Source organism: Sceloporus occidentalis, unplaced genomic scaffold (assembly GCF_023333645.1).
Source record: "Sceloporus occidentalis isolate IW3139 unplaced genomic scaffold, rSceOcc1.0.p SCAF_1, whole genome shotgun sequence".
In the NCBI taxonomy this organism is placed as follows: domain Eukaryota; kingdom Metazoa; phylum Chordata; class Lepidosauria; order Squamata; family Phrynosomatidae; genus Sceloporus; species Sceloporus occidentalis.
The window spans coordinates 49,857,429-49,879,935 of NW_028316981.1; the positions used below are offsets into that span (position 1 = coordinate 49,857,429).

The window sequence follows — 22,507 nt, forward strand, 5'->3', positions numbered from 1 at the left end:
TCTTTTTTCCCTTATATTTATGTTTCCTTATATGCTGTTTCAAAGAGTTATATCCAGCTTGTAACAGGAAAGCACAATAATGCACAAAACTTATGTATGATACAATAGAGATGGAATTGCACATGACAAGTTTCTGCTGCAAGGAATTTACAATCAGAGAGCTGCAGAGAATTTACAGTCATTCTAGTCTTGACAGTAGAAATCCTTTGAGGTGAGATCCTGTGATGCATTAGTAAGCTATACTGTGTCCTGAAAAACTATGGTCATTCCTAAATAAAAGATAACAGCTATGATTTCTGATTATATAAAATTTTAGATACAATTGAACTGAAATTGTGAGCCATCTTGGGTTCCATATTCAGAGAAAGTATTGATAAAATAAATAAATAAATAAATAAATAAATAAATAAATAATATATGTAGAATCCTAGCACAAATGGAATACTTCACAGTGGATACTGGATACATTATAATAGTGGAATATACAAGGATAAAACAATTATTTCAAAACTTATTTACATCTTGAATACTATTTTGTAGTTATGAATCACATGGTGCAGTGGTTTGGGTATTGGAACAGCACTGGGAGACCAGGGTTCAAATCTCTGCCTGTCCATGAAAACAAACTAGAGGCCTTGGGCAAGTTACACTCTCTCAGCTTCAGAGGAAAGCAAAGTCAAACCCTTCCTGAACAAATTATGCCAAGAAAAGACCTGAGAGCTTTAGGATTGCCACAAGTCAGAAATTAAGGCACAAAACAACAGTTATGTGAGTTAAGGTATTGTCTCTGTAAAAAGAACTCTAAATTACAAGCAGCTCAAAAAGATCCATTTTGGACTTACCTAGCTCCATCTTTCTCAGCTACAAAAGTTGGAGTTGCTATTAGAGGACTTCTTAAGTCCTTTCTGATATAAATTTTCTCAGTTGAAGCAGCACAGTTGGTTGGTTTTTCACGCTGCACATCAAAAGGCTTCCTTTCACTCTGTACAGCTAGATCACAATGCAGATACTTGAATGATAAAATAATTCCTCCAAAAGATTATAAAAAGTATAATAATTAAAGTCTAACTTCAGCTTGTGTAAAGTCTCAGTTTAGAATAGCTTAACCCAAGACTTGTTTGCAATTCTGATAGTTGATAGATGATCTCAGACAGATAGTGATGGGTAGCGACCCATAGGATTTCAATGTTATCTACAGTATTTTATATCAATACAAAGCTGTTTAGAAATACTGTCCATAGTTTTAGATATTTTCTAGCTATCTATGTTCATATCAAAATGCTCCCTTTTATGTGCTAGGAATTATAACCAACTGAGGGGCGAAACAGATGGTCCTGATGGGGTGGTTTAGAGCCTCCACAATTAAGGCTGGATTGCAATCCCAATCCAGTCAGCCTCTGCCCCAAATAGGAGCCAAAAAATCCATTGTGCCTCTAGAGCTGGCTTTTCGCCAGCTCCAGGGCATGTGGCATCTAAACCCCATGCCCCCAAATTGCCCTCAAGTTGCCCAGCATGTAACTGCCGGCACGACTTCTGGATGACCTGGGGGTTTGGCGTGTGTAAACATCATGTCCCTAAAATGGCTTGAAGCCAGCTTAAGCTGCTGGCCTGTTCTGGCCCTGAAGACTCAATAGCTGCAGACCCTGTAGGGTCATCAAGCAAAGTTGCTAAGTACAAAATAACTTTTAATTGGTTAAGAATGGGCTCACTGTTTTGTGGCCTTAAATTTTTGGCTGTTCAGTTCACTCTGAAATGAACAACAGGATTATAGTGTTAATTTACTCAGCACTGTCATACCAAGCTGTGTCCAGCTTCAATATTTGGCTACTCGCACATATATCTTGCTCTTTTTTGTTAACATGGTGTCATTTTCAAAATAGTTGCTCTCAAGATGCATTCCTATCCTTTAATTTTATGCTCTGACCAAAGTATCATCAAACTCAACCACTAATATTTTGTTATAGAGGCTGAATATCCCTTATCTGGAGATGGGACCCACATCTAAAAATGAAATTCATTTATGTTTCATATACACCTTATACATATAACCTCAAGATAATTTCATACAATATTTTTAATAAATTTAAAACATTTTGGATTTTGGATTTTGGATTTTCAGAATAGGAATGCTCAGTCTGTACCAGCAAAACATTTTCAGTCACTTATGATACAATTTGATGTCTATGAACTCACTTGTGGGTGGATCAGATTGCTTCCTAAGTAACTGTGTGCAGGACAGAGTATTTAATGCACTGTCAATGTGCACAAATAAAAATAACTGAAAGACTGAAGTTCAGAGGATAAAAGAATAAAGAAATTTTGATTTGGGGTTAAGGAAAAAAAGTATCAAAGAGTAAAAGAAACAGATGTTAATCAAAAAAATTAACAAGCCCCTATAATCTTGCTAGACAAAGATCAATTCTGTGTACTTTGGACTCACATTCCATTTTCATTCCCATCTCGAGACATTTTTTTAGCCGACAAAACTGGCAGCGATTTCGATGGTGTTTATTGATGATACAGTCTTGGTTGCTACGGCAACTATAGGTCAGATTTTTCCTCACACTCCTTTTAAAGAAGCCTTTGCATCCCTCACAACTGACAGCACCATAGTGACGACCTTAAAAGGAGGAAAGACATGAAGAATGTAACAAATAACATGACAAAGAAAGTTGATTTCAAAATAATATGGAGAACATATCATTCAACTGATCTTTTAGTCTGCTTTTTAATCCTTATATTTTTTTGAAACTGAATTTTAGCTATATGTCATTTGATCTCACAAATGACATTTTTTTCAGAAATAAATTCTTAAAATTCAAAGCATTTGTTAGCATTTGAAGAGGTTTTACATAGTAACACCACCTGTTTTATGCCATTCCACTAAAGTTCAATTGGGATGCTTTTGTGTTTAAACCAATCAGTGCTGTAGTGTGAGTTTGCACATGTGAACACACACACACACATGAAAGTACTGCCTTTTGCTAACAGAATGGAACCTCCCTCAACTTGATATATCAAACCCTTTAAGCACAATTATGCAGCTGTCACAAATTGGACACATTGCACTCTCTTTGTCTGTGTGAAGCTCTGGCTTCTAAGGCTGCAGGACACTCCCACTATCAGGGTGCATTTCTTTAGGCTGTTTGCTCATTCCTGTGATGAGGACAGCGGCTGTGTAACAGAAGGGAGAAAGTGATGGCCTTATAACTTTGTCAGAGTAATTCTCATGAGCTTGGACTCCTCCTTCTTTGGACTTCTCAACTCTGACTGCAATTTTTTGTGCTGGTTAAGGACATCTGTCACCTAGGGATTCAAGATTCTACTGTCAATTTTAAATACAAAGACAGATTTAAATTGATTACATTTAAGAATTTTTAAAAACCCAAATAACATGGCAGGTGCACATCCTTATTTCCCTTAGTATGCATTCCAATGTTTCAGTGGTTAAATTTGAAGATCTGGGAGCTGTGGTTCGGACAAACAAAATCTTCCCTTATTTTTTGTGGGTTTTTCGGGCTATGAGGCAGTGTTCTAGAAGAGTTTATTCCTGATGTTTCGTCAGCATCTGTGAATGCTGGCATGGAAGAGAGTGGGGTATATATACTGTTGGTTGAGAGGAAGAGATTTACCTGTTAATTTGTGTATTGTTCTGTTGTTGAATGGCAAGGCCTCAGGGTGTCTATTTAATTAATGATCCACTGTCTGCTGGGAAACAACCCCCTCCCTCCCCCACCCTGGATGGTTTTCATTTTCATGGGCTGCGTCTTGGTTTTGGTGTTTTTCAGGACTGGTAGCCAAACTTTGTTCACTTTAAAAGATTCTTATTTTTTTGTTGAATTTGTCCAGGTGTTTATGGATTTCAATGGCTTCCCTGTGCATCCTGACTGCTAGTTGTTGGCATGGTCCAGAATTTCAGTGTTTTTCGAACAGCATTTTATGCTCAGGATGGTTTATAATGTGTTCTGCTACTGCTGATTTGTCTGGTGACCCAGTCTGTAGTCTCTCTCGTGTTCCTTGATTCATGTTTGAACATTAGGTTTGGTGATCCTGCGTAGACTTATCTGCAACTGAACAGTATGCAGTAAATTCCTGTCGCTGTGAGAGGGTCTCTCTTGTCCTTTACTGAGTGCAGCATTTGCTGGATTTTCTTGGTTGGTTTGTAGACCATTTGGAGGTTGTATTTCCTCACTAGGAAGGAAGGTTTCCTCTTCCTTTTCTTTATTATAATAGATAACATTTATTCTCCAGCTTGTCAGCATGAAGGTTCTCAAAGCATCTAGCAATTGATGAAAGCACTATAATTTTTTTTTGTAAAATATAATACCCAAACAAGAAACCAAAGTTACACCAATCTCAAGTTAGGTGAATAAATGTACAGTCTAAAAGAGCTTTAAAAGTCTAAATGGCATGAACACATAATCATGTCTTCACTTGATCTTCACCTGTTCCTGATGCCAGGTGAGTCTTCCTTGGGAAAGCATTCCAGAGATAGTATCACCACTGAAAATGCCCTATCTCATATGACCATCCAACTCATGTTTGAAGGTAAAAAATCTGAAAAAAACCATCTGAGTATGTTTTTCAAATAGAAGCCAGTTTGTACAAAAGAAGGTGATTCTTAAAGTGCCCTAGGCCCAAGATATTTGAGGCCATGAAAAGACCAGTTTAGTTGTTCGTTTTCTGTGGATAACAATTAGTAATGTAAAATTTTGAACATTCAAATCAGCATTTTGAATTGTGCCCAGAAATGAGCTTACGCTAGCACAATTACTCCAAGACTAGTAATAGATATCCCATTTTGCCTGGTCCTGTCAAAAAATTTTGCATCAGCATTACAAAGAGTTTCCTTGTGTAGGGCATAAACCAATTCTGAATTATAAAAGAAAAATTATCCTTGGAAATGATGGCAGAGGGAGCAATTGTATGGTCCTCCTTATGTTGCTGGACTGGAACTCCCAATAGTTCTCCCTATGCAAATAAACGTATTCCAAAATCCAAAAAAAAAATTGCATTTTGGATAAGAGAGATTCAACTTGAAAATAGCTTTTACTGTAACTGTGCCATAGTAGCTTTTACATATGCCATATCTGGTATCACCCTAGCACCTTGTCTTATGTTTTTTGTTCTGGAAAAAGCTTCAAAAGACCATGAGAATTAAAAACAAAGTGATATTCATGGTGATGTTCTAGCTACCTGTCTTTGATAGTAATTGAAACTCATGACTGGCATGTCCTGTACAGCAATGCAAATGGAAGGAGCTGACCTTTTATGAGCAGAAAAACAATGGGGATTCAAGATCTACAGAAAATACCTTCCTGAACTCTAAAACCAAATTGAAGCAACCCAAGAGGTGATTTTATAGTTTCCAATTCATTTGATTAGCACTAGAATTAGCCACTCATTGATGCAAAGTTAAGCCTGGTTATTTATCCAAGCATCTGGGAAACACTAACATCATAGCTTTGTTCTTAATCTACTGGATTGTGGGTACTATTTTGACTGTTGAGCTGTTTCAATGTGTAATTGTTTGAAAAAGAATTAACTGATTGTATTAGCAAGATCTTCTGATACAGGGTGGGATAGAAACATTTACAGAGCCAGTGTGTAGTGGTTTGAGTGTTGGACTAGAACGCTGGGTGACCTGGGTTCGAATCCCCACTCAGCCATGGAAACCCACTGGGCGACCTTGAGCAAGTCACATTCTCTCAGTCTTAGAGAGACAGCAAAGGCAAGCCCCTCTGAATAAATCTTGCCAAGAAAACCCTGTGACAGGTTCATCTTAGGTCAGCCACTGCAACTCAGAAATGACCTGAAGGGACAAAACAACCAGAAATATTTCAGGGCCTAAATATTCTGATCTTAGAGGTTAAGTAGGGTCAGGCTCAGTTAGTAACTGGAAGAGAGATCACCAATGAATACCAGGTGCTGTAGGTTATATATCACAGGAAAAAACTGGAAAAACTACCTCTGTGTATTCCTTGCCTAAACCCGATGAAATGCACAGGGTTGGCATAAATTGAGAGATTACTTGAAGATAAATACACACAGGGATTCATTTTAATTATTAAATAAATAACCCATAAATAACTCATAAATAAGCAAATTCAATCCTTGGCAGGAAATGCCCTCCAACCTTCACCTCCTGGAAGATCATCAGATTGAGGAACTACATGGATATCCTTCATGGGGCATCCCTTCTTTTGTTCTGAGAACTTCTACTTGTTCTGCCTCATGGAAATCTGGCTTTGTAATGCTGAATCAGCCAATCCAACTCAAACCAAGAAGGTCAGGAGCATAAAGAAGGGTTCTATTAACTCAGAAGTAATCTACTGAATTTGGTATGTGTCACCTCTTGTTTTCCTGTCTTCTTAGCCTGAACTCTGAAACTGTTCTTTGAGTTCAAACGTGTACTAAGGGAATCAAATATACCTTCCACAAAACCACAGAGACTCACATAGGTTGTATGGCTCTAAGCTGCCCATTCTCTGTGAAATACCCTGCCTTGATTTGAGGCTGAACTCACACATTCAGAATCAGAGTCTTCCTATCTTCACTTGTACCATCTTGCTACCTTGAACACCCAGATAGAACCACTGCCCTAATTAGAACCATTGCCCCATATAGAGTCATTTTAGTGGTGCTATCCAACTCCTCTGGGTCTGTGAAGACTTTCATGGCCGGAATCCATAATTTTTTTGTGGGTTTTTCAGGCTATGTGGCCATATTCTAGAAGAGTTTCACCAGCATCTGTGGCTGGCATCTTCAGAGAAGACTATTAGAAACCTCTGAGACTACTGGAGACCTCAGTGCTAAGCAATACCTCCCTAATAACAGCAAAGAACGAACTTTCTGAGAACTGTAAACTTGACAAAATGTATGTCTGTTACAAGCTTGTGCTTTGTAGTAATAAGAGAGCAGGATGGAGAACTGCACCCATCAGTGAGGGAAGCACAGGTGACTGGGAACGACCCAGGAAAGTGGGAGGAAGACATGAGAAACCAGGCTTTGTGGGAGATGGCTGGGACTGAATTTAGAGAATGCGAGGAGAAGGAAAGGAGAACAAGGTTGAACTGGGTGTGATCAATCAAAGTGGGGGAAACAGGGTGATCCAACAGGGCCAAAATAAAAATGGATGGAGTTAGAGAGGATTGTAAGTTGATCCAGTAGTGAAGGAGAAAGAGAGGTTTCTCTATGGCAGATGGAACGTGGCACATATGTTTTTGAAATACACAGACATGGGGAAAGAGAATCACTAGGAGCAAAATTTGTCCTAGAAGCAGAGTGTATTTTGTATATTTAAAATGTAGGGTGAGTGATTAGGACACAAGAAAAAGAGATGAAGGAAGGCCTCTTCTGACAGGCCTTTCTAGATTAATATTCCAGCAATCTCTTATTAATTTAATCAATTGTTCAACAACTGCTCTAACTTTCTCTGCCCTATTTTTAATAACTGTTTTAATAACTGTTTAACAATTTAATTGTGTTTTATTGTGGATGAGAGGGTTTGGGATGCAATGATGATAAGTTGTTCTTATATTTTACTGATGCTTTTATTGTTAGCTGCTTCGATCTGTTTGGAGAAGCAGGATAAAAATAAATATTATTATTATTATTATTATTATTATTATTATTATTATTATTATTACTGAAAGAGAGAAAGGTTCAAAGGAGTTTCTTTGTGTTTAGGAATTTATTGCCAAACTCTTTCTGGTACATAGGAGACATAATGAGTTATTTGTCTTTCAGCCTCATTAATTTGCCTTTTCGTAAAACTGGAATTATATTACTGGCTAAGTGTACCACAGTAATCATTTTTTTAATTGATACCCCTTCACATCATTGATAATTGTTCAAAATTACAAGTACACACACTGGCCCTAAAGGGTAGCTAACATCTGTTTTACAATAACATACCTGATGCTTTGTCTCCACACACAACACAATATTCTACAACCTGAGGTCGCTGGACATCAGTTTTAGCTAACAAACGTTCAACAGAGGCCGAATCAGTCACAATCTAAAATGAAACATCGTAAGATTGACAGCATCATTCAATGTTACATTAAATTAAGAAAGAACTCTTCTAATCTTTAACAGTTATCCCAGCAGAAACCCATTCATGCAACATGAAAAAGGTAAAAAAGAACTGAGATGGTTCAGGTCCTTCTTAAAGAGGAGAAAAGGAAATGTGAGCAGCATGGAAAGGGACAGAACACCAAGCTAAAGAAATAGCAGTGAAGTAATACAAAAATACAGAATAAAGTAGGGTATGTCTATTGTCTAATGGCTGATGTGTTCACCCTTCTTTAATCACATTGCTTACCTGTATTCTGCCTGGCACAATGTTATCTGTGGTGGTAAAGATAAGTTGCTTGGTATTAGAGGCCTCAGGTGATGCCAATATCACTTTCCCTGTTCCTGTTCCATCTGGGCTAGTTAATATAAATTGTTGCTTTGGGGATACTGAGGAGTCCACTGCCGTCACTATTTGGATTTTTTGCCCTGTTTGTTGATCTGTGACAATCTATAGCAAAAATGAAAATATTTAGTCATTTAGAAGTTCACCATAACTTTATAAAGGTGTTGGTTTTCCTCCAATGCCATAACATAATAAATAATAAATAAATGGTTTATTTGTATACCGCCCTTCCAAAGATCAGGGCGGTTCACAATAGTTAAAATTACATAAAATTCCATTATACAATATTAAAATACAAACAGTACAAAAGCAAAAAACAACAACAGATGCCCCCGGGTTAGCAAACCATTGCCTGTGCGGCCTTATGGCGGGGGGGTCTATGAGGACTAATCGGGGAATGCGATATTAAACAGGTGGGTCTTCAGCTCCCGTTTAAATTGGGCCAGGGAGGTGACTGAGCGGAGCTCTATGGGCAGCGTGTTCCAAAGGGCCGGGGCGGCGATGGAGAAAGACCTCCTAGAAGTGGAGGATAACCTCGCCCCGGGAACCCTAAGGAGTTGCTGCCCAGATGTTCTGAGGGTGCGAGGCGGAATGTATGGGGAGAGGCGGTCCTTCAGGTAACCTGGGCCCAAGCCATTTAGGACTTTATAGGTCATTACCAGCACCTTGTATTGCGCCCGGAAGCAAATGGGCAGCCAATGGAGGTTTTTTAAAACCGGTGTTATATGGCTGGCCCTGGACGTGCCAGTGACCAGCCTTGCAGCCATGTTCTGCACCAATTGAAGCTTCCGGGTTAGGTACAAGGGCTGTCCCATGTAGAGTCCGTTGCAGAAATCCAATCTCGAGGTTACCAGGGCATGTACCACAGTTTCAAGGTCCCTCTGGGCCAGGTATGGGCGCAGCTGGCGAAGAAGCCGAAGCTGATAACAGGTGCTCTTGACCGTCGCATTCACCTGAGCAGTCAGGTGAAGGGACGAGTCAAGAAGCACCCCCAGACTGCGCACAGAGTCCTTCACAGGGAGCGTGACCCCGTTCAGGACAGGTGGAACCACCGCCATTCCTGGACCAGGGGAACCTATCACGAGTACCTCCGTTTTCTCTGGATTCAGCTTTAGTCGGTTTTCCCTCATCCAGCCCATTACTGACTCCAAACAGGCCACGAGAGGAGAGACACCATCCTCGGTCACTGCATCAGTCGGAGACATAGAGAAAATGATCTGGGTGTCATCAGCGTACTGATAACCCCGCGCCCCATGTCTCCGGATGATCTCTCCCAGCGGTTTCATGTAAATGTTAAATAGCATGGGAGACATTACATTACAAGTCACAAAACATTCCAGCAAAATTGAAAAGCTTTTATCTGCATAAATACTCTGATAGTAAAGCAATAGGGAATTTTCTCAGTGCATGTACAATCTACAAAATATGAAGTCCATTAATGAAATGAAACCCAGTAATTTTTAGGTAATAGTTACTTTCCTATTAGTATCTCTGCCCTGTGAAATGTCTCCAGATAATAACTACACAAAAATTATGATTAAATTCAACATAAGGAAAAATCTTTAAGAAAAAGAATGTGGAACCATTAAAGAATACTTTACAAGACAAGGACAATGTTAGATGGTAAAACTATACTGGCAAAAAGTATATACCTGAATGCGCTGTGGTGAAGTTACTGAGTTATCTGTGGAAATAATTTGGATGCGTTGAGAAGGGCTGGTCATCACTGGAGATTCAGATAATGTTGTCTGTAAAGTTTGCACCTATATTGAAGCATGAAAAAATTGATCTCATGCATACTGAACAACACAGTGAACATTATTTAATCTCAAATATTAAGTCTTTCTAGCAGGAAAAAGTATTTCAAGAATAATTCACTGATGCAACTCCTTCCCTAATATAGCAGTAAGCCATGAGACTGGATACTCTTATTTAGGACTTCAAAGGTATGAGTAAGGCTGTAAACACAATGAAAAAAAAAACACCTTCAGTATGACACGGACTAAAAATCTCCTAAATAACAACAATTCTGGTTACGAATTTTTAAAAAAAGATTTTCATGGAAAGTGTCATGGGAAATTTTCATTTTAAAGCAAAAGTTTACATAGATAAATTTCTATTTGTATGTTGTTGTTGTGTGCCTTGAAATCATTCTGACTTACAGTGACCCTATCATGGGATTTTCTTGGAAAGATTTGTTCAGGGTGGGGTGGGGGGCTGCATTCATCTTTCTCAGACTGAGGGGCTGTCTGCATAGGCCAAAAGGCCTATGCTCCCTCTGGCCTCATGTCATCCTATTTGAATAACACAGGCCAAAATCCCCAGACAGCGAACTGGATGGCCCTGCATGCCCCCTTAGCTTCCTTTGCTGTCACCTCTACTGAGAAGACCTCTGTTGTGGTCTCTGATGTAGAAAGGGGGAGTTTCGGCACTTGGGTATAGCCAGGCACCCTATTTCCACTTTAGATGCTGAGATGGGGCTCTTCTCAGTAGAGGGAACGGCGGAGGAAGGTAAGGGGCACATGGTCATCAAGGATCCATTGAATGACGGTGGATGCGCTGACTCAGGCTTGGCTCATGCTATCTTGGCTTGTCTGCTCAGCTCCTGAGAGAGTGTGATTTGTCCAAGATCACCCAAAATGTTTCCATATTCAAGCGGAGATTCAGGCTCTGGTCTCCAGATTCACAGTCCAACACTCAAACCACTATACCAACATTGGCTTTTTGTATAAGTAAGCCATATATTCAATAATCTTTCCTTCTAACAGCCAAAATGGATGTTGAGCACCTGGAAATGAAATAAGACCACTCAAAAATAAGCAAATGGGTTCTGAAGTTTCAGTCTGATCTGTTTATCTACTATATTTTTAAGATCATGCAATGAAGATTTTTGGGCCATCAATAAGTAAATCAAAAACATAAGCAATAAAATAAAAATAAAATACTTTTAAAGGAACAGGAAATGTTAGTACTTAAGACTACTAATAAATATAAGAGTAGTGCAAGGGAAGGGGAAAAGTTCTTATTTATTTATAAACTGGATTTATTTTTTTCCCAATAGCCTAAGATCCGTGGCAATTTCACTAAATAAGAAAAAGATTGCAACATACAAATAAAATGGAATATAATGTAGTAAGTAAGCAAATTAAAATAACCACACAATGAAAACAAGGTAAATTTAATAGTGTGAGGATGAAAGAGAGAAACGAACCACCACCACCATTATAGGCTTTCTGCAGAGCAACACTGCTTTGTCTTAGCCTTTCCCACTCCCCCCCTGGTTTCAACATAGCTTCTGGAAGGTAATGAACATACAGCAGGCCCTTGGTATCTGCTGGGGTTTGGTTCCAGGAATCCTGTGGATGCTCAAGTCCCATTACATACAATGCTATAGTAAAATGGAGTTCCTCATATAAAATTGCAAAATCAGGGTTTGTTTTTTGGATGTTTTAAAAAAAGATATTTGCAAGCCGTGAATGGTTGAGGGCTTTGGAAATGCATTTCTGCATATGTGCGCTTGCTAAGAATACATAACGTTTTCTGTGGGTGACCTTTTTACCTTCTGCCAGTGATATAAACTGGGTAACTAGGTTGTCATTAGTATATACAAACAAGTAAGGAATTGTAACAAAATGCTATAATGTATCTCTAGCTCTTAACAACAGTTCAAGGATTGGAAGGAAGACTTTTTAGCTATTTATTTCAACTCGGATGTGCTCAACATGCACATGTATAGATTTTCAATTTTTGCCACTCTCAATACATAAGATTTGAATAAGAGAAAGTAATGCTTATATGAGTGTCTTCATGAGTAATCTTGCTGATTAGAGAGGGTTTCTCCCAGTAATATCTACCTCTATTTTCTTGGATTACTTCCCTTATATCCTTAGTTATCTACTTGATGAGTGTTTTGGTTTTAGTTTGTTTCATTGCCAATTTCTTGCATTAATTGTACTTACATTAACTGTATATTTAACAAATTAAACAACTACAATGTTTTCCAAGAATAAGACCATCTTGGGTACATTACAGTGCGCCCGCGCCATACGTGCGTCCCATTCAATTGAATGGGCGTGCGTGCCCGTTGCGCCCCGCGCGCACGAGCCCCATTGTTTCCAATGGGGCTCGAGCATAGGCGGAATTCGCCTTACGCGGAGGGATCCGGAACGGATCCCCCGCGTAAGGCGAGGACGCACTGTAACACATTCACCTTGCAGATTTCAAATGGCATTACATGAAGTGCTCAAACCATTCAGCACAATAAAATATTTAGAACGCTACTATAAATACATTTAATTTTGTACATCCACAAAAAGATAATTCTTTTGTTAGGCAGAGAACACTGAATTTCTCAAGAAGCCTCCATGCTTTTACATCAAGAAACTTTTAGGTACTATTAGGTGCACAGTAGAAGTTTTCCTGGTGCAAAAGCACAGAGGATTCTTGAGAAATTTAGTATTCTCTGTCTAACAAAGGGGCTTGTAGCCTCACAAAGGATGGAGACAAACTGGATCTCAAAGGAAACATCTTTTTGTATTGCTAATGGAATTTAAATTTTATTTCTTGGACATTAAGAAGCTTTCTTTTCTAGTACCCACATGTCCAGAAGAACGAGGGACCTACTTGCATAAATTCCTCTCCATACCATCTTAACTAAGAACAAAAAACCAACATCTTGACAAAATGTGGGTCTCTGACTAACCATCATTTTTTTCCCTCCTGTATAATTTTTAACACCTTTGCTGCATTAAGAAGTCAAAGAAGCTTTGAAAGCTTGCAACATGTATATTATACATTACACTGCATCATAATTGAGAGCTGTGCATGAATTAAAATCATACAGGAGGAAAAGAAATTATGCCAATGTTAGTCACAAACCTGCATTTTGTCCAGATGTGGCTGTTCATGGTACTGGAAATTCATGTAAGCAGGCCCCTCCTCCTATGCAACAATCTGCTCCTGGATAGAATGCAGCTTCTCCATCTTCAGCTTCCAATTATACAGTCTATTCGATTTCTAGATGTGCCATTAGGTGATGTCCACATATATAGCTGATTGTTCCACTGCCTGAAGAACATGTTTTTAATGAAAAAACTAGTCATCTTTTCTCTTTCATGGGCTTGCCATCTGCTGATTGGCACATCGGTGGATGACCCCTCTCCATTCTCCCCAATGGGGGCGCATGCACGCAGTTGTGTGCACATTGGACTTGAGGTCTTGCAGAATTTGCTATCCACTGGGAGATGGTCTGGAATGGAACCCCCATGGATATGAAGAACCGATTGCATTGGCTTCACAAAATTTGATAAGTTGTTCTCCTGTTTCATTTCTTGAGGCCCAGTCAAATTCTCCAACAATCTTTCATTCTAATTTGTTTCCTACATCAGAATTCCAGGCCTGTTACAGACTGCCAAAATAAAGCTGCTTCGGGTCTCTTTGGAGGTATGCTATTTAAATGATGCATGCATCCTAGGAATCTGGAAGCTGCACCAAAAGCTGCACTCTGGTGCTTAGGAATGGAGTGTGGCTTTGGTGCGACCTCCGGACTCTTAGGACCCATGCATCATTTAAATAGCATACCTCCAAAGAGACCCGAAGCAGCTTTATTTTGGCAGTCTGTAACAGGCCCCAGTCACTGATGATTCGCAACATGATTCGTCTTGGTGCATGATCAATCTCTTCTTGGGATCCTGCATAAATTGATTTGATTGCTTCCTCTACTGCCTCTATAGTTGGAACAGAAACTTAGATTATGATTATTTTGATAGGTTCTCCATGGAGTCTCACTGAAATTATTTGTTCATATTTTGTGTTACATTCCAATTATTATTGCTACATCATATCTCCCCCCCCCATTTCTCCTTAGATTAACATTTCCAGAGTATAACGCTAAGTTATTATCTGACTAAAAATAGTCAGTTCCCAAACACTTTAGCTCACCCATCACAAGTATCGCAATGTTTAAGTTTCAATACTTGTTTCACAATTTCTTCAAGCATGCTGTTCATATTCCATGATCCTATTATACGTGTTTCAGACCTCAGTAGCTGACTGTCCTTTCAACTTATGTCCACTGGCACCATGTGAAACAGTGCACGTTGTACTTGTTCATTGTTCTCCCGTAGTAAGTGGCAGTCTGTCTTCTGACCTGGGAGTTTCATTTTCGAACACTATCTGTTGCTTCTTTTGGATTTTTTCATAGAGTTCAGAAGTGCCCTTTTCTGCACAGGACCAACAAGAGTGAGCAAAAGTGCCACTGCAACTCTCTCTCTATCCTCCACCGCTGTCCCTCAAAATCACTACTGCCACTGTTCTGTAAGCTTCTGGAGCTTCTCCATTATCATAGTTTTTTGTGGGTTTCTCGGGCTATGTGGCCATTTCTAGCAGAGTTTCTTTCCGACGTTTTGCCAGCATCTGTGTCTGGCATTTTCAGAGAATGCTTTGCCTGGAAAAATTGGGTGTATATATACTGTGTGAGCCTGGGAATGCAGGAGCGATTTGCATGTGTATTGTTCTGTGTTGTTGGCTGGCTTCAGTCTGGGAAGCTAATGTAAACGAGGATTAATGTCTGCTAATTGGTGATCAATTATCTGCTGGGAAAGCCCCTGACTCTGAATGGTTTCCTATTTGCATTTGCCGAGTCCTTATTTTGCTATTCTTCAGGACTGGTAGCCAAATTTTGTTTACTTCCACTTTACATTCTCTATGATCCTCACCTCTGCTGATAAAGGTGTTACTCCATGAAGAGGATGGCTGCATCTTAGTCTGGCGTCTCTATTCTGAGCTTTCTGTACCGGTGATCCTGGTAGGAGTCTAGACACTTGGTAGAGTCTAGCCTAGTCTTAATCTTATGCCTGAAACATGGGCAGGAAAGAGTCGCTTTGGAGGCAGGGTGTGCAGGTGATGCACACTCCCGGAGTGGCTGGAAGTTGCTGTGTGGCTGCTGAAGCTGGCCCAAAGCTGGCCAAAAAGGAAAAAAAACAACGCATAAAAAACGCTCCTTGCTTGCAGTCCATTGAGGGCCGTGGCAGCAGCCAGCTCTGGGACTGTGGCATCCTGTCACCATGGTCTTGCACCAATTGGGGGCTGATCAGGGAGTGCCGGAGGCCCCTCCAAGCTGCCGGTCTGCTTCACCCCACTGTATCTTTGACACATTCAAACCTACTCACCTTTTTCAAGTGCTCATCCAAGAAAGGTGATTAGTGCCGATACAGATCACAAATTCCTGACCTGAGCTCAGAAAGTTTCTTAATTCTTAGCGTATGCCCATCCCATTCAGCTGCTATTTTGCATTGGCTACAGTTGGTGATAAAATAACAAAGCAGATCTACTGTAAGTTTGGCTGGGTCCTGGCTATCCCATGACATGCCACCTGTAGTCTTTTCAGTTTTAGGATGTTTTGCTATGTTTTTACTTGAGGGTTGTTGTGTAGCATTTTTATTGTCCTCTTGTTTGTTGTTACCTGCCTCAATCCAATACAGGGAGAGGCGGGATACAAATTATTACTATATCATCATCGTTATTATTATTATTATTATTATTATTATTATTAAGCAGATAAAAAGTATCACAGAAAACAACACCATCCACAGCACAGTGACATATTTAAACTATATTAAAATGCATTAAAGAGAACACACAGTTTATTTGCAATTCCTTAGTTAGGTACACACTATCTACACATATCTGTATTAGCTGCATAGATGCAGATCTGCTGCATAAACAAACACAACATATCATATCAGACATAGTGAAATTCTATTATCTTCTAGAAGGGAAGAATACGTACTCAGAGTTCAAAAGCACAGAGCAAGTAGTTCTATACAGCTAACTTTGTATTTTGAAAACTGATATAAAGCACAAAAATGACAACATTGCATTACACAATTTTACTATACATGGTCTCAATTGTCATGCTTAATTCTAATGTTAAAACTATAAATTCTATGCTGACATCTTATGCAAGTATAGTTTTATAAATACTTATAATTAGTACTGATCAGCTTATCTTTGCATCTCACCTTTACTCAAGTTAGAGAAAGATGAATCTATAGCATTTGGCAACAGGGAGGAAGAGTTCACGAGGTATCTAATTTATTTTTAAGCAATGCAATGATAACCTGTAATTATTCTATGTTTGCTGAATAAAAGAGTGCATCATAGTTTATCAGAAAATGGGAACCAATGCTTGCTGCAATTGTTATAAAAGCTGCTACATGCTGTAAAAAAAATTCTGTGTTAGCAAATGCTGCTAATCATGAAGAATCTGAATATATTTTAAAAGACCAAATACTACTAATTATAATTAAAACTGTTAATTAGAAATCAGTCTACAGATAATAAATGGCCTCTAGTGAGGAAATACAGTATTCTTAATTTTAAATCTACTTAACATGAGAATCCTGTAAATAATCTATTGTTACCTAAAAATGCTGTGAAATTAATTAACTAAGAAATGATTATTAAAATGACCCTTACGCAAAGTGCTTTGACTACATATTCCACTGAAATACATATATAAAGTAAAACCACATCTTCAATAACCTCTGAATCATTTGCTTCCTGGAGCCTTGAGACTGTACAGACTCTAATACTTACAGTGTCAAATCCTTCTGCAGCTTTATTTACATTTTTCCTCAGCAAAGATCTTTGGCCAAAACAATCCAAGAAAAATGAAGAGGTCAGTATTAGTCTACTCCCAAACGTTTGTATCCGAACTCCATTTATACAGATTCCAATCACAAAACCAGACAGAATTGTTTAAAAATGCCCTCTCTATGACCCTGTTCCTCTGAAGGTCAAGTACACTATCACTCCCTGTAACCAAGGAAGCAGAATTGACGTGTTCCTGCTGTTTTGCCAGCTGCTGAAGCAGTTTGTCTAATAATACAATTAATTTCATTGGGGGAGATGTACCAGGTTACAAAGCTTTTCTCTTTTGTATCCCCTGCACACAACTATAACTGCAAGAAACTGCAATATAGAAAAATTCATGAGAAAATAATATGTTTAGCTCTTGAATAATTTTCTGATAACTGAAAAGGAAACTATCTATGGAGCATCTTTCATCTTACAGTTCATCAACCCAATATCAATAACCACCCCACAAAACTACAAGCTCCACTTAACTGGCACACAACTCTTGATTAAGGTGCAGTATAATCAGTTGTATTGTCCATAATAATAAATATGCACTAGTTTTATGGCATGTGTTAGAAAGCTGTAAACCACCATTTTAATTCTCTAGAGAACACCACCGAAGTCAGTTGGGCCTCTGCATCCACGGATTTTTTATCCATGGATTCAAGCACCTACAGTTTGAAAATATTCAAAAAATATATAAATTCTCAAACGCAAACTTTGATTTTGCTATTTTATATAAGGGACACCATTTTGCTTTGTCACTGTGTTTAATCAGAATGTAACATTCATTGATTTTGGTATCCACAGGGGGTCCTGGAAGCAAACCCCAGAAGATAGTAAGGGCCCACTGTATCTTGTAAATTAATATAACATAGCAGCATTTCAAGAATCAGAAAAAAGTTACTAAAAGAGAAAATTCCAGTCATGCTGATGGAAAGTAAAATGCTGACATCATCAATAAATTCTATGATAAAAAATTACCTAAATTAAATTATTATTGCATAATGTACGTATAGATCTGGGTCACCATTCTCCAGAAAAAGGATTAACATAAATAGGCTACTCTCTACAGTCGGCTCTCCTTATCCACAGATTTTTTTTATCCATGGATTCAAGCATCCACAGCTTGAAAATATTAAAAAAAAAAGAGTATAAATTCCAAATAACAAACCTTGATTTTCCATTTTATATAAGAGACACCATTTTGCTATGTGATTATATTTAATGGGACTTGAGCACCCATGGATTTTGTTAACCACAGGGGATCCTGGAACCAACCCCCAGTGGATAACAAGGACCCAGTATATTATCATGCCAGTATGCTAAATTACAATATTTATAGTGTTGAATGAAAGATGGCATTATCAAATAAACTGCTTTCACGCTTTGTATAACAGTTGTTTGTTTAGATCATTCTTTCCGAACAAAATGATAGTTTTGAGCCAAGTTGAACAACACCTCCATGTTCATCTAGTACCAAAGCCAAGAAAGCAACAAATTATTAGACAAAGCAGGTGACCTACGAGTAACATTGCACAAAACTTAATTATTGTTAAAAAGCACCTTATTATTGTTATTAATGGTGGAAAAGAGTGCTGCTTTTTCCATTTGCTTTTCAGCTACCTTATAATTTTTGTTAAACGTACTTTAAAATGACCCAAAATAACCCTTTTCGAAAGTTACATAGTATTACATGGTAATACAGTCGCCCCTCCTAACTCACAGATATGAAATCCGTGACCTTCAATGGGCCGCGTGCATGGGGGCATGCCCAATTCAAACCTATGGGGCTTGAATATGTGTGAGCCTTTGTTTTCGCGAGGGGGGGCAGGAGTGGAACGGATCCCCCATGAAAACGGAGGGCCAACTGTACTCAGTATCCACAAGTTCAATATCTGCAGATTTCAACAACCAGGATTTGAAATGAATTAACCTGTGATGGCCAGGCTGACTGAGGCAAGAATTGGGCAAACCAATGTCTCCTTCCCCCATGGAAGTCAATCCCACCACAAAGCCACAGGCAGAATTTAAACCTCTTCCTCACTCTCTTTCCCACCTTCACATGACAAAGCCGCTGCCAAAATCTAAGCCCCCTGTCTCCCTCTATTTCCTTTCACAAGAAAGCCTCTGCCAGATTTTAATGCTTTCCCACTTTCTCACAAGAAAGTCTATGCCAGAATTTACACTTCTGCCTCACTCTGTTTCCCACTTTCTTACAAGGAAGCCTCTGCTAAATTTAAACTCCTGCTTTCCCACCTTCACACAAGGAAGCCTCTGTCAGAATTTACACTCCTGCCACACTCTCAGCCTCTCACAAAGGACATCTCTAACAGAATTTAAACCCCTTTGCTGCTGATACTCCCCCCTTGCCCCACTCCTCCTGCTGCCCCTCCCTGATGTGGATTGGTGGTAAAGTGGTTTGAAAAGACTTTGTGATAGGAAGGGTGAAAAGGTGGGAAACAGAGTCAGGAAAGGGTTTACCTATATACTTGTGTACAAGTCAACCTTGTGTATATGTCGAGGGAAGGTTTTAGGGCCAAAATCATGGATTTTGGTGTGACCTGTGGATAAGTCACGGGTAAAACGTAGCGGCATCTCCTTCTCTTCTCCTTCTCTGGATCTCTCCCGACCACTTAACACTGCTTCCTTGGTGCTGGAGTAGAAGGTTTTAACATCAGTTTGGGAAGAGAAGGAAGTGGAGTTAAATGGGATGTTTGGTGGGGAGAGAAGGTTTTCACATTGGATCAGGAAGGAAGGAAGGTTAACTGGGGTGTTTGGTGGGCGGAGAGATCCCGAGGAAGAAGAGGATGGGGAGAAAAGGTTTTAACATCAAGTTGAGAAGAGAATCACTGCTACCACCCCCCCCACACACACACACATAATCCAGCCTAGGCAGCTTTTTACATTCAGCATTCAAGTTTAATACAAAGGGTGATAAAATACAACTTTGCCAACCCCCTTGTCAATTGGAAACCACTAAGTTTCCCTGTATTCCGTTCTAACAGTAGCTTCTTGTCCTGAGTACAGGTTATGCATCAGGAAAATCAAATGCTGTGGTACATCCATTTATTTAAGAGCAATCCATAGTTTTTATCTATACAAAGGCTTTGCTATAATTTATAAAGCACAGGATGATCTCCCCCCCCCCCCCGAAATTCTTTGGTGTGCTCCATTACGTTTGCCATATGATCCCTTGTGCCTCTTCTTCTTCTGAACCCAGCTTGGACATCAACACTTGTCATTCCCTATATTGTAAAAGTTTCTGTTGTGGAATTTTGAACATCACTTTGCTTGCATGGAAGATTGAAGCAACTGGTGCTGTGGTTACTGCAATATTTGATGTCCCCTTTCTTGTGGACTGAAATATATATTGAGCATTTCCAATCTGTGGGCAATTTTTTATTTTTACACATGTGCTGATGGATTTTAGTAAGAATTTGAATGGATTCTCTGCTGCTTGAAGCAGCTCTAATGTTGTGCCATCTGTTCCTGGTCATTTATTTCTCCTGAGTGCTTTGAGTGCAGCTTACACTTCACTTTCTAAAATGTGGGCTCATCTTCAAATAGTTTTTCCTGGAATGAATCTGTCATTCTTTTTATATAGTTCTTCAGTATATTGTTTCCATTATCTTTTAATACTATATCTTGCTTTTTTGTTTCCATATAGTTACATTACATGTGATTTATTTAATACATATTGTGTACTGTTGTGCCATAAATCCTATGGCTTGTGGCCATTCTGGTTTGTTTGATTTTTTGTTAGCCCCTTTGGTACGTTGTAAGGTGCTATAGCACAATACAAGTTTTTAAAACAATAAATAAATTCCCAGTGATTGGGCGGCATATAAATAAATTCTATTATTATTATTATTAATAATAATAATAATAATAATAATAAAATAAATCTGAAACATCAAGTTCTCAGCCAGAGACACATTGATAAACATATATCATTCTGTACTGATATATACAAGTGGGTTTGTATACACAAAAACTCATGCAGCCTCTCACAGCCACAAGGTTATCAGTTCGATCCCAGGCAGAGCTCCAGGGTTGACTCAGCCTTGCATCCTTCTGTAGGTCACTAAATGAGTACCCAGCTTGTTGGGGGCAATTAGCTTACACATTGTAAACAGCGTAGGCAGTGCTTAAGTGCACTGATAAGTAGTATAGAAATGTACTTGTTATTGCTATTGCTATGCTAAACTAAAAACCAGCTAGTCTTAAAAGGTTCTGTCGCACTCCTTTTTATCTTCCCCATCCCGTCCTCCTTTTTATGAGAACTGTAAGTGGCTTGACAGTTACCATGTTTAAGAGATAACTGATGGTCACGAGGTATGAATCTGAGAAAATCAAAGTTTTCTTGCCCCATAAAGTGATTAAGAAGGGCCCCTGATCATGACTAAAAACTGAGTTTCCAAAATCATTCTCAGATCTGTTTAGTGGATTGACAAAGCGAGACTGAACATCAACTATAACCTATATTAACTTATATAACATATATTCTGTAAAACCCAAAGGTTATTCACAAGCTTTACCAACTATCTTTGCTGTGGGCTCTAATACATTAATTCCACAACAGTGCACTCTCACCAAGACAATTCCCTGTCCAATTGATTTGGCACTATATAGTCCTAGCTAGTCACTTTTGTCATTTAGTGAATAACATTTACTAGTTACATTTTCTAGCTAATTTGGTAAGGATACAAACAGATTCTTTGCAAATTTTGTGAAAATTATTTCATATTGTAAGTTATTTCTTAACCTTTCAGTGAGTTTTATAAATATTTATTTGTAGCATTAACATGTTACTTGGAGCACTTGTGATTAAAAAAATGAGTTTTCAAAAGTTTCCCAAGACCTAGGTATAAAGGCATCCTAATCTGAAAACCATGGACACACTTTATAGGAGACAGTGAACACCTCCTTGTATAGTTCTGTGTCTGGGAACTAAAACCACCAGAAACTTCTGTTAGGAAAGAGTCTGTAGCCCCTAAATAATCTCACCTGGACCCTCACCTAGGCATCTGGTATGAATGTGCAGGCATGTCTAAAGAATGAAGTGTGCCCTCGATCTTTTTCCACCCAGCATTTATAAAATGCCATCATTAAAAGGTTCAGAGCACTATTCTTCTGATGGTCATTTAACTATTAAGAAACAAATAAATTCAATACAAAGCATGATTGGAAAATATGGTTTTATATTTTCAGATACAACCATCATTTTATTATGAATAATTTCCACTTTAGAAACAATCAGTTGTAAACAATGGCCAGTTATTTTTTCTTTTTACAAACCAACTGAGAGTTACTGTAATATCATCCATCACTCACCTCAGCCACCTGCTGTGTCTCCACTATCTGCTGAGCCAGCACCTCCATATTGGTTGTCATGGTGAAGGAAGATCATTAGAGAACCTGTTTGGAGGGATGCCAATAACA

General features: G+C 38.8%; 1 protein-coding gene across 5 annotated transcripts in view; it reads right to left on the minus strand.

The window, feature by feature from the left end:
- The window catches only part of NR2C2 (nuclear receptor subfamily 2 group C member 2), a 72,522-nt gene that overhangs the window by 35,554 nt on the left and 14,461 nt on the right, over positions 1 to 22,507 (minus strand). For 3 of the 5 annotated variants that reach the window (XM_089520810.1, XM_089520829.1, XM_089520838.1), the window contains exons 2-7: positions 22,400 to 22,483; positions 10,075 to 10,185; positions 8,327 to 8,527; positions 7,918 to 8,020; positions 2,441 to 2,620; positions 843 to 990 (exon numbers count right to left, since the gene is read on the minus strand). In XM_089520810.1, coding sequence (XP_089376936.1) covers positions 843 to 990; positions 2,441 to 2,620; positions 7,918 to 8,020; positions 8,327 to 8,527; positions 10,075 to 10,185; positions 22,400 to 22,459 — 803 coding nt within the window. In that variant the 5' untranslated portion in view covers positions 22,460 to 22,483. Of the gene's footprint in view, positions 1 to 842; positions 991 to 2,440; positions 2,621 to 7,917; positions 8,021 to 8,326; positions 8,528 to 10,074; positions 10,186 to 17,020; positions 17,070 to 22,399; positions 22,484 to 22,507 lie in introns of those variants that run through there. The other 2 variants (XM_089520820.1, XM_089520847.1) reach the window with 2 other exon arrangements.